Below are 12,903 nucleotides of genomic sequence, written 5' to 3'. Positions count from 1 at the left end.
GCTTCAAGGCTAACTCTGAAGCAGGCTGCCCCTCAGTCCTCTCCTCCAGACCTACATCTATTGAGCATGCAATGACATGCCTTAAACAGCCTGCAGCTAGCCAAGGCATGGTGCATGTAAATGCATGTGTTTGGGTGCATGCAAATTCCTCATGGACAACACACCACCAAAGGTTAAGGATTGTAAAGCCTTAATAACAAGGACACAACTGCAGTGCTCTGTGTTGGTTCCTTGAATTTACATGGGAAAGACAGCCTGCTGATCTGCAGGACTATGTGTCCATCCCTGTATTTCTTCACCAGCACATCTTAACATGAGCACAGAATGAAAAATAAATTGGACAGAAGCTGAGTCAAACAACCTGTCAGTACCTACTCACCTACTGCGCACAGCGATGCAATTATCAGAATAACAGACAAGGACATAAATATATCTCCCTACCACTGTGCATGCACACACAAACACAACAGCAACACATGAATACAGCAATGTGTGTGGGATATGAAATATTTCGGAGCTGGGAGGCCTCTGGAATGCAGGAAGAATCTGAGCAGAATAGCTAGCAGGGACTTCCTTGTGAATCTCTGTGTGAACATTATGCTAAATAGTCTTTTGAAATATGCGCTTTCTCTCAAGCGCACACACAGGTTTGCTTTACAATGCAGGATGTGGGGTCATAAGTAGATTGGGTTCCAAACCTGAAATAAACAACAGAATGTTTTTGAAAACTTTGTAAAGTTTTTAAAAAATGTTAAATAAAGAAGAAATAATGAAGGTTCTGCATTATTTCTAGGTCACTTTTCAAACTGAAAAAAAAAATTGACAATATGACATTGAACAGGTTAAGGTCTTTGTGCAAAAAAGGTATTTTTTTCAGTCTTATCCGTTCCACTGAGGTACATGTCCAGACAGCTCTCAGGTGGATTTGATATTCTTATCAGAGTCTGTTGCATAAACTTGTGGTTTCCATGCCACGCTGTCATTAAAGTAAAAGGGGGGCATACCAAATAGTAAAGAATTCTGAAATTAATGTTAACATTTTAAAAATTCTACTTTTTTGCTCAATTTATTATGCTTGTAATATAAACTGCAATGAAAAACTTTGTACTAAATTAGAAAGGACTGCAAGTACTACACTATACTTACTGTTTAATCATGTTACAAAAGTAGGCAAGTGTAGTGTTAGGAGTCTTGCCCAAGGACCCTTATTCATAGTGTAGTGTGCTTAGAACCCCAGTCTGCTGTGTAGTACAGTGGAATTAGGAAATCTGCCATACCAAGCCCACTACACCAGTCACTACTGGTTGCTCTCAGTGGACTTTTGGACCCCACTGCATGTCCTACATATTAATTTCTTATATGTAACTATCTATGTGTAATGTGTATTTCCCAAGCCTAACCCAGAATCTAAACTAACCTTAACTGCAGTAACCCACGAGAAATAGTTTTGGCCTTTTAAGTTTAAAAAGATGAAACATAGCTTTTGTTAAAAACACTACAAAGTCAGGACCATTTTGTTGGTCTTGAATTTGGATATTCTAGTTCCCTCTGTTTTGTGCTCCTTTTTAAGGACCTTTTTGCCACACACATAGATTTAGAGGGGGTCGAAAAGCAAACAGCAAACAAGTGAGGCTCTTGTTAGGATCTGTAGAGCTGTCTGGACATGCATCTCTCTAGAATCTCTGCAAACAAGCACAGAGATTACAACCAGGCTGCATGTGGAAAGCAGAGTCAGTACACAGCTTGTGAAACTGTGACAAGAGACTAATCAAGGCCCAACAGTCATTAATCTCATTAATACAGTCCCAGCAGGCACGCAGCAACACCTGTCCCACCCCTAAACACAACTCACAACTCTCAGCTTAATCACATACACTGCAAACAGAGTCATATAATTACTCATACGCATCACTGTATTGATCAAGAGAATAGGGGCAACATATTCTGAATTGAAATAAATTGTTCAGGGCCAAAACTTTGTATAACATTTTTGTCTTTTTATTTATTTATTTTACATAATTTGAAAAAATCAGCTGCCCTTTACAGTCTGAACATTTCATGATAAATAGGCCGATAAACATCATCCAACATTATCTGGAATCAAATCTTGTTATTGCCTTATATTGAAAGATAAGACTTTTTTCCTTCTTGTGAAAAAGTTACTATTTTGGAGACAATGATGATATTTAGGCATGTCCAAGGCACAAGTTTCTCCCACCCCCCAAAATATAACCTTCAATAAATTACAAATTTATGTACACATTTTCTTGTTTACTTGCTGTATTATCCCCTAAAGTTGGAGAGTAATGTGGACTAATAATCAAAATATATTATTAAGTTTTGTAGCTAAACAAGAGGCATGAATGTAAAATTATAGAAACTATGGAAGTTATGGGCCTGCAGGCCCCAGTCCGCTTGCCCTACATTACATTAGCAGTACGTACACTACTGCTCCTATGAAAAGTGCACATTGATTTTGCACTAGACCAGCTGGCTCTGCTAAATCCTTTCCTTTTGCTTTGTGCTCTCACAGTGCTCTATAAGATCTAAACAATTCTAAACAGCATAGCTCTAAACAGACCATTGCATGGGATCATTTTCCCCTATTCATTCCTTCTCCCACTCCACCCATTTGCCCTCTCTTGTGACCAAAACTCAGTGTCATAAAGGCTGCAAGAGGCTTATAGATTATAGATTAAGTAATTAGGTAGTCGAGTTCACATCTGTTGGACTAAATGGTGGACAGGGAGAGCAAGAAGAAGGGATTGGGGGAGGAGTGAGAGAAAAAGGGGGGCAAAATAGCAAACAACAGAGCGAGAGGGCGAGGGAGTGCAGGAGAAAAGGGGGTTAGTGGACTGAAGGGCAGGGGAAAGCAGGCGCCGTTATTGACAGGCTTTGGAGCAGAGCGGCTTGGCCTGAGTCTGTGATTGGCTGTCGGACTGACAGAAGTGGTGACCATGACAACCCACGGGACTCCCCTAAGTCCCCTGGGGCAGTTAGCATGTGGGCAGTGCAGTAGTATTGTGATGAGCAGCTTGCATTACCTAAGCCTTAAAGGGACATTCAGGCCTAAAACTAGCATTTAACATGTTATATGTCATGTTATTTGGCATTTTGTAGTGCAGCATTGCATCTTTTAGCCTCATTGGTTTGACACAATTTAAGATTCTGTAACCTTTTTGTGTTTATGTTCCTCAATGCTCTCTCGCTACAATATCCACCATGCATTACACAAATGTGTCGTAAAAATCGCCACAGTGATTAAGAAATCCACTGATGTACAGGCCAAATAAATACTTCTTATAATGTTCCAGTAATGTTAGCTATCTGGCTTCCTTCTGAAATAGACCACCCTCATTTATCTGCCCCAAAGCACTTGTTCCTCCTACCTTCAAGATACGTCATCAAAAGGGGGTTTTCTTAGTTTTAATCTCACCCTAAGGACTATTGTGGCAGCCCTTTAGGAGGAGAATAGGCATGGTCACAACAGATGTAGCAATGGTTAAATGATTCATTTGGCCGGAATATCCCTTTAATCTCAAAAAGAAGTGACTTTTCAGTTTAAACAAGTAAAACATATTTTTTTTCTGGCCCTGACAAGGAGCCACCTTTACCTTAGTTTTTGTCCTGAAAATGTCTGAAAAATACATTCACACACACACATCACATAACACACAATAGAAACATATCTTGAAAAAAAAAACTTTTTATTCTGAAATGATTGTTTGTGCCCATGTCAATGTCAAAGTCTTTTTTATGGTTCATACATGACATCTGTTTCCAAAAAAAATTACAGATTAATTTCGAAAAAGTAAATAAAAACTGCTGTAAAAAACATTCTTGGGGTTTTCAATTAAAATGACTAAAAGGAAGGCTACACTCAGAGAAATGGCTACTCCATAGCTGGGTTGAGTGACAACAACGCAGCCTGGCAAATTGCTTCCAGGGCTGCCAAGTGTCCTAAATCTCACCCCAACCTGGAGACTAAGTGAGTCACAGTGCAGTGTCTGCAAACACATACACACATACACACATAAGCATACATCCAATGATGCCCCTGTCTCCATGAGAAATCGAGGCCGTAAACACAGTGCTCTGTAAAAAGGAAGTAGCCAGGGAGAGCGAGATTTGAAAACGAGGAATAAAAACCAATGGTGAGATGAAAGAAACTGTAATTGATTGTAGATGTGATACAGCTATGTCCAATCAAAATCCAAAAGGAGCTTCTTCACTTCAAAGTCGAATGGGTCTAATTACAGTTCTCATACAAAACAAAGCAACGCCTGACGAAAATGAGGTCCACACTCGCAGCCCAGGCTGAGATGAGAGTGAGATGATGCACAGTACAGTAGATAATCAACCATGACCACTGGAGAAAGGACTGAGAAGTGTACATATATATGCATGTATCAATGTGTATGTTTGTGCGCATACATGTGTTTGTGTACATGTGTCTGAGGAGGTGTGTGAGATGAAGTCTTCCCCTTCCTTTCACCGAGTTTTGATGACCCCCCCCACCCCATTCCTCTGTGTGCGCCTTGATAGGCTCTATTCCGTCTGGGCATCATAGTTGGCACCGCCAGCCTTCTTCAGCTCGTTACGGATGTAGTCTTCTTCCAACTCCCGGATGTCGCTGACCATGAACTCTTTAGCAAAGTTCTACAAGGAGAAAAGAGGGTCAGATCACAACCTGCTGTACAGTAATGAAACCATACATGTTCATTAGGGGTATAAATATCTGACTGCACAATGTTGCTGTTCTGTTACAATTTAAGAAATGAGTCTGCAATTTCACTACTAAATTTTACTAAAATTGTCAGAACAAAACCTTCAAAAGAGTAAGTTTTTGGGAGAAATTTTCCCACATTTCTTTAACTTTTCTTAACTTTTTCTTGATTAATGTAAATTAATGGTGTTATTCCAAGTAATTCTAGACAATGTCTATAGGTCCATTCCTCATGAAATCTTCATACAATGTGAAGGCCAGCTGTCATTTTTAAATTATGTAAAATATAACAAATGCCAAAATCTCATTATGAGGTTTTATTATGACAGAAAAAATGACACTGTAGTGGAATATTGGCAGTATAAGCAATACACTAAGAATTCTTTGAAAATTTGCACTACATTATACATTTTTATAATTGATTGCAGTCGATTCTTAGGATTCATGAGGACTATTCTAAATTCAATGCTGATGAATTGCCAGTTTGATCATTCATGCACTTATTCATCCTTGATATTCATACATTATGCCCTGAAGCAGGAAGCATTTACATGTAATTACTGATAAGTTTGCAATAAAGGTAAACAAATAATCTTTTTGCATGCCAAACACTGTCTATAAGTACAGTACAAGCTCTGAACTGAAGAGTATGTGCGTGTTTGAAACATACCTGAACGACATCTTTCACCAGTGTTTTGTCCGTGCTGATCTTGGCCCTCTGCAGTCCGCTCACATTCTCTCCAATCCAGGTGATGAGGGTGAACTTGGCCCGCTTGCTCATGGCATCGCCCGTCGTGATCCGCACAAAACCAAACAGACGGATGTCATCTGGAAGATGAACAGAAAGCAAAGGGTAAGAAAAACATTGGCCATGAGAAAAGATTGAGCAGGTTCCATTTGTATTGAATATCTGTTTGTGTGTGAGAAAATCAGATGGTATTGTAGGAAGCACTTTTCTTATTTATGGCTCTGAGAAGTAAACTGCTGTGAATGAAGCTGGTAGAGTTGCAGGTACTGTTGATAATAGTACACTGTGTAAATGGAGGAGAGGGCTGAGTAACTGAGGTAATTCAGAGGTGTAATAACCATGAACCCAGGCGCACTGCTGGCTTGTGAAAGACCAATCTTTGGCTACGCACAAAGCTTAAACAAGGAAACACTGAGAGAAAGGGTGAGAGCGAGAGGTATTCAGGTCAAGGAACCGATTTAAGAAGAGAATTAGGAGTGTAATAGTTTTCTGAATTAGTCTCATTTTTCTCTATTGCTCCTACATAGACACACTTGCTAACTGTTGACTATGAGCTTCTCAACTGGCAACAACTGCATTGCAGTGGCTCTGGGACGCAGTTCAGGAAAAAAATTCAAATCCTCTCAGTCCTACAGGAGAAATCGCCGCCAACTGTTTTTCCTGACCTCTCCACTGCCATTATTCATGACCTGCACAAAACAGTCCTGCTCAGTTTAACTCCTTACACTGCAGTCTGGTTTACTGAAGACATCTAATCAGTTAAAGGTATCTTTTGAATGTGTACTGACTAATGTGCAAATTTTGTGTCTGTGTTTGTATATCAGCATGCAACTTCTGAACTGATCAATAAGGTTTCTTATTAGTACAGCTGTTAATATGACTACTTGGTTCACCTAATTACACAATAACCAGTGATCTTAATATACTGTTAGAGATTGTTAAATAACCTGATTAAAGTTACAAGTACCCGCAATGCACTAGCATTACAACTGGTAGTACATGGTCACTGTAAACAATACAGCACTGTAAAATGAGTTTAGTTCACATTAACTCGCATCAACCTCTTGCTCGGCACTGACCTGTGCCTTTTAATGCCATGCCACGCCACTGTTTATAAGAACCTGATTGGCTGTTCTTGCCAAGAAACATTCCACCCTTGCTACCCTGGCACCACTTCCCTCTGCAGTATATCAGATATTAAATGTTGTTGTTCATTAACTGGGTTTAATGTTAACAAGCTTGTCTGTTGAAAAATAGGTCACTGATGTCGTTTTTAAAGAGTTCATTACATCAAGCAGTCAAGCTATGAGATTACACTGAATGATGGATAATAACAACAAAATCTGCCCCAAGAATACAAAGATGACTCGCAGTGCAGTCAGTCATCCCAAACCAAGTCTAAGAAGTGTAAAGCATCTAATCAGAACATCTGAATCTATAGTACAAAACCAGGAACTGTAGTAATGAGTGGGAACATTTCTTAGTATTATCATTCTTTGAAATGGTTCCTGTTGCATTTCCTTTAAGCTGGTTAGACCTTTCCTACTTCTACTTCCTTTTACAGTGCCACAGTTTTGAAAAGCGCTTCCCTCTCTGCTTGAGCCAGCCTGTATGCTTACGCTGACGTTGCACCAGGCTGTCCTTAGATCAACAGCGCAACTATGATGATGCAGCGAAAAGAGGTACACAAAGATTTTAACCCTGCCCTGTGATTTTGAGTTGCTATGCAGTTGGGTAAGTCATGAGAATTATAAACTTCCAATACAGCAACACACAACTGCCAATATTGGCCAAGGCAACAGCATACAACAGAAAAGACAAAGACAAGTTCAGCACATAAAGGCTTGATGTCATTTACAGGTTTACCTTATCAAATCCTAACTTCTTCCTGAAGGTCTAGAAACCAAACTCCTCAACTAATCAATGTCACTCAATCAGATATGCAGGCACATGCATCATTCTAGGCTGGTGTTTCCCAATCCTGCTCCTGCAGTCCCCCTACACTGCACATTTTAGCGTTCTCCCTGCTCTGACACACCCAATTTAAGCTCAGGAAGAGTTTCTTAACTGATGAGTTGAGTTAGTTGTTTCAGAGCAAGTAAAACTCACACAAAAACTGCAATTCAGGAGAACTTCAGGTTGAGGATTGGGAAACACTGCTAGAGGTTGATTATAGCCCATTTGTGTATAGCCAACTCATCATTTTTTAGCCTAAACAGGGTTTACTGCAGGATCAGAACTTAAATTACAGAACAGACTGGTTAAATCACAGAATGGATCAGTCTGTCAAACATCAAAAAGTTTCAGCGTCCTTGTAGGTGCGCTTTGCTGCAGCCTTTATTTTGGACACACCACACCCAGATCAGATCAGCAGCTTGGTAATGGGGCTGGGTGGAGGTGAGGGGGTGATATCATTCTCTCTGAGGGATGACTCTATAGACTCAGATTATGGGGTCAGCCAATCAGAGATTTAGTCATGTGAACGTAGCTTAAAAAGTTTGAGACACACATGAAAAATGATCTTGTCAGGTCCCAGCAAGAGCTGCACCTCCTCTTATCACAACTGTTCATTTCCAAGCAACTGACTTGAAGCAAATAAGCATATAAGGTAGTCCACTTCCCATGTCTGCTTGGGAAGTTGAGACACTTGTTTTTGGTGGTCTATGAAATGAGAATCTGATGCAGTGACGTGAACACGGTTCAGGAACGGAAAGCAGAAGTGGCCAATAAAATAATGAGCACTGAAGGGACTTTAAGTATTGCAGTTTAGCATCAGAGCCCCCAATTAGGAAACCGATGAGTACTTGATACACTGGCTTCAGCTCCAATCTTATATGAGCCATTTATGCATATGTCATTTGCAAATGAGTCTAACGGTCATAAAAATGCACCATGTGATCATGGGGCTTACCTGTACATAGACTTTTGAAGTCTGCATAGTCGGTTCCGTGACCTGCTGGAACAATTATGGAGCCGTCGTACTTAAAAGCGGCCCTGAGAGCACATTAAAGCAAAAGAGACATACATTCATTCAAAGGCTCGTCACAAAATGTGCAAAGATCTCTTTACAGCTGTCCATTCGCTGCAAGCAGCAAAGCTAATGAGGCAAAGACGGTCCTATTTTCTCTATTTTCAGCACTTCTGATGATCAAAAATCAAAGCAAATTCAACGAGGCTTAAGCTGGCTTCTTATTCACCACCTTCTTGTTTGAACTTCCCGTTCCACCTTAAATGGTGCAGCAGTTACATTCTAGCGCCTGAGGAAATGAATCGGGCAGCGAGAGAGGCACCAGAATGTAACTGCTGCACCATTTAAGGTGGAACGGGAACATTCAAACAAGAAGCTGATGAATAAAAAGCCAACTAAAGCTTCGTGTAAATTAAAGCGTATGACAGACACTTCAATGAAATAAGACTGTCAAACAGACAGACAGCTGGGAAACAGCCGCTCTGGACATCTCAACACTGAAATCAGCTTAGGCTGCTCTGTCACTCACTTACCAGTTAATGTCTGTGGTATCGTCTCGTACGAGGTTGTACGCTTCTCTGCAAGCCTCTTTGTCGATCCGTGTTGCCATTTTGACGGGCGCTGAGGGAGAGATAAAGAAGCTGGGGAAGAATAAAACGAGAGGGACAGGAAAGAGGAGGGCTGTAGCGGGTGTATCAGCGGGAAAGGGCTGATTAAATCCCAGAAAATGAGCCAGACGAGAGTTAGTTACAGCGTAGAAGGGCAGCGATGCTAGCAGTAGCTGTGAGGAGTCTGTGCTCTCAGCTTCAGGCTGCAGGGAAAGAGGCGACTCTCACTACTCGATTCATTTCCTACTGCCGGTTTATGGGCGTTGGTGATATTTGTCAGTCATGCTGCTGTTCAAATGAATCTGGGTGCTCTGTAGCAGGGCTCACCACCTCCTAATGGCCAAGTAAGGGATTCTGCAAAATTAAATCCACCCCATTCCTTTGTGTGTCAGCTGAGTGAGTTATTCTGCCATCTTGTGGATCGTGACCGGCATTGTTCACGTGTCAGAGAACAACGCAGAGCTCCAGCCTCTTATACAAGGTTTGGATTAAAGAGTAACCTAAATGACGGCCATAATATTCGCTGTGAACAATGGAGCATTAAAAGAAAAAGAGGGTGTGGTGGGACACATATTAACATTCATTACTATCACTCTGTCTAAGAGTCAGATCCTGAAATTTTATATGACTTTGTTCGAGCTTACAGTAACTCGAACAAGCGTTCTTTATAACAGTGGTAATCAGAAAGGCATTTCACAATGCACAGCACATCAAACTTTGAGGTGGATGGGCTACAACAGCAGAAGACCACAGCAGGTTCCACTTCTGTCAGCCAGGATCAGGAATCTGAGTGGGCACAGGCTTACCAAAACTGGACAGTTGAAGGCTGGAAAAACGTGGCCTTGTCTGATGAACAGTGGGGTCAAAATGTGGCATTTTTACTGTGTCAACAGTTCATGCTGGTGATGGTGGTGTAGTGGTCAGTGGTGGTGGAATGTTTTCCTGGCACACAATGGGATACGTAATACAAATGGTGCATTGTTTGAATCCCACAGCCTATCTGAGTATTGTTGCTGACCACATGCATCCCTTTATGGCAAGAGTGTCCAGTCTTATCCACAAAGGGCTGGTGAGGTTGCAGGCTTTCATTCCAACAAAGCAGGAACCCACCTCATTTAATTCATCAACTGTTTGAAGGCTGAGACCAACTGATTAAACAAGTGGGAATTAGTTGTGCTCCTGCTTGTTTAGAATGAAAACCTGCAGCCACACCAGCCCTTTGTGGAATAGATCGGACACCCCTGAATTGTGCCAACAATGGACTCATCTTCTAATTGCTACTTCCAGCATGATAATGTGCCTAATCACAAAGTCATCTGAAGCTGGTTTCATGAACATGACAATGAGTTCAGTGTACTTTGATGATTTCCACAGTCATGAGATATGAATCCAATATGGCAATTTTTTGGGATGTGGTAGAACAGGAGATTCACAGCATGAATGTGCAGCTGACAGAACTGCAGCAATTACGTAATGCAGTCATGCCAACATGGATCAAATCTTTAACGAACATTTCCAGTACCTTGTTGAATCCATGCCACACAGAATTCAGGCTGTTTGTAGAGCAAAGGGGATACTCAGTATTAGAATGGTGTTCCTAATAAAGTGGCATTGTGCATGTGTTTTGTAGATTGTAATATTGCAGATTGATTTAAAATGCATGTGCAACTGATCACGATACAGGGATGTGAAAAGCCTCTTTATTTAGGTGGATTATGGCTTGGGGATTAAAGTATGTATGTGCCTGTTAGTCTGAGTCTTAACTGTCTTTTTCCAAAAGCTTTGCCATTTTCCTCTATAAGGTGGTCATTAGACTGTTACAATAGCCCCAGTTTGCCCAGATAAAGATGCAGATGAAAATTAAATTTTAATTAAATCTTACACATTTACATTATGTAATAATGATGATGATTAACGTGTGTTATACTTGTTAAATAAACAAAATTAAAAGTTTCCAGTTGATGGGAACTATCAATAATGGAATGGATCCTCCTCTTCTAGGAGAAAAGAGCACTTATTTCTAATACAAGCGTGACACAACTAAATGTAAAGTTTTGCAGATTCTATTTTTGGCAGGATGTAGTCAATCATTTTCTTCTAAAACAAACAATTACAGAGCTACATAGAACTATGATTTACTTCTTTTCTCCTTCTGGTGGGGTGTGGCATACCATTCAGGCTTACTTAATTATCTTTGATTTAATAATTTCTTTACTTGTCCATATGTAAAGGGTGATATATATAGGAATACTGCAGTGTACTAAACTTTAGGCAGGATTCCTGGCACTGTCAGCCAAGTGTGTGTTGGATACTATTACACAAAGTTGGTAGTGATGCCAGAAGCAATTCTGGTGCCATTTCACAGTGGAATTTGATTTGCAAGCAGTCCAGATGTCAGAAGAGGCTCAGATGTTGAGAAGCTCAAATTCAGCCTGAGATCCAGCAGCACAGGGTGAACAAGGAGCAAACAAAGCAACACATGCTATTAACTTTATAGAAGAGAGGGGTTTTAACCTCTATGTCCTCAACTGCTCCTGTGATAAGGTGTAACATATTTAAATGTACATACAAACATACAATTCTTTCATTCATTGTTAAATAATAACGTGCTCATAATGTACTCCTATGTATTTAATTTCTTTGTGATTTAATTATTTATTACATCATTGGTATTCTTTTCAAGTGTTTACTCTGGTGGCAAGGCCACTTGCAATCAGCCTAGATTAATATGTTTTCAGGATTGATTGATTTACAAGTTGACCAAAGACTAAAGCATTGTTAAACTGTGCATAATGTCAAATAAAGTGAGTTTTATCATTTCTTATCAGTGATTTTAATCATTAATTCCATGTGTAATCTTATAAACCTCTAAAGACACTGTCGGCATAATTCACTGTAAACATAATATTGTCTGCCATAAAGATTTACACTGACCACTTTTAACAAATAGGTCTGTATTGTAAGCGTGTTTGAACTTCTGTTATTAAACCGATGAATTGTTATTAATCCCAAAATACAGGTGAGACACTGATGCTGTGGCTAATCAGCAGTGGAACTGCTTCAGTAACTGAACTCCATTAGTACACTTAAGTATTAGTAAATATTAAGTATTATTTTGGAAGATATGCACTTTAATCAAGTACTGAGTATAAATACTTGTACTTTTACTTAATTACATTTCCAAGAGAAAATCATATTTTTTACCCCTTGCAATCATTTAGTGCTTAAGTACTCGTTACCATGGAGACCCTCTTGAAAAAGGTATAGTCTGTCATAAGGGACTCAGTTGTTGCATAATAATGATAAAGTTTCTCATAATGATGACTTAAGGTGCATTTCAATCGCCCTCGTAGTTCCCTGCAAAGTGTACTGCACAGGGTATTCAGACATTTTAAGGGTGATTCCAAACCACAGGGAGTGAAAAAGTTTTGTTGAAAGGGAACTTCAAACTGCACAGGAAGTAGTGAACAACAGTTCATCACTTCACAGGAAGCAGCAGTAAAGTTTACCCATCAGTCATTGCGGGGCTTTTGAAGATAAGACGTTTGTTTGATTGTGAGGCTGCAGGACGTTTCGAATGACGATATTTATCAACTGCAGTTCCCAACCTGCACCTCCCTTAACATCCTGTACTCAAGTGTGTAGGAAACATTGCACTCCATAGGGACCCTGTGGAATGGAATGCTGATTTAGTATCTCAAAATTATGAGAAACTTTTTCATGATTTCACTAAAGTACAGTTTCTCTGTACTTTTTTCCACTCCTGTGACTAACACTACCCACACCACCATTCGTTTACTGACATGACTTTTATTTTGAAACGTAGAGCTCCAAAAGGGAGCTATGTGAGCAA

At 40.1% G+C, this 12,903-nt stretch overlaps 1 protein-coding gene across 1 annotated transcript; it reads right to left on the bottom strand.

Moving 5' to 3' along the window:
• Positions 1–3,690: 3,690 nt before the first annotated feature.
• Positions 3,691–9,453, bottom strand: cotl1 (coactosin-like F-actin binding protein 1). The gene is made up of 4 exons (XM_036585126.1): positions 8,976–9,453; positions 8,386–8,468; positions 5,397–5,554; positions 3,691–4,659 (listed from the first exon to the last, which is right to left on the bottom strand). The coding sequence occupies exons 1-4, from the start codon at positions 9,050–9,052 to the stop codon at positions 4,549–4,551; spliced, it is 429 nt and encodes a 142-aa protein (XP_036441019.1). The 5' UTR covers positions 9,053–9,453; the 3' UTR covers positions 3,691–4,548.
• Positions 9,454–12,903: the final 3,450 nt, after the last annotated feature.

This window comes from Colossoma macropomum, unplaced genomic scaffold (assembly GCF_904425465.1).
Source record: "Colossoma macropomum unplaced genomic scaffold, Colossoma_macropomum, whole genome shotgun sequence".
NCBI lineage: Eukaryota > Metazoa > Chordata > Actinopteri > Characiformes > Serrasalmidae > Colossoma > Colossoma macropomum.
This window is presented reverse-complemented; position numbering and strand designations above follow the sequence as displayed.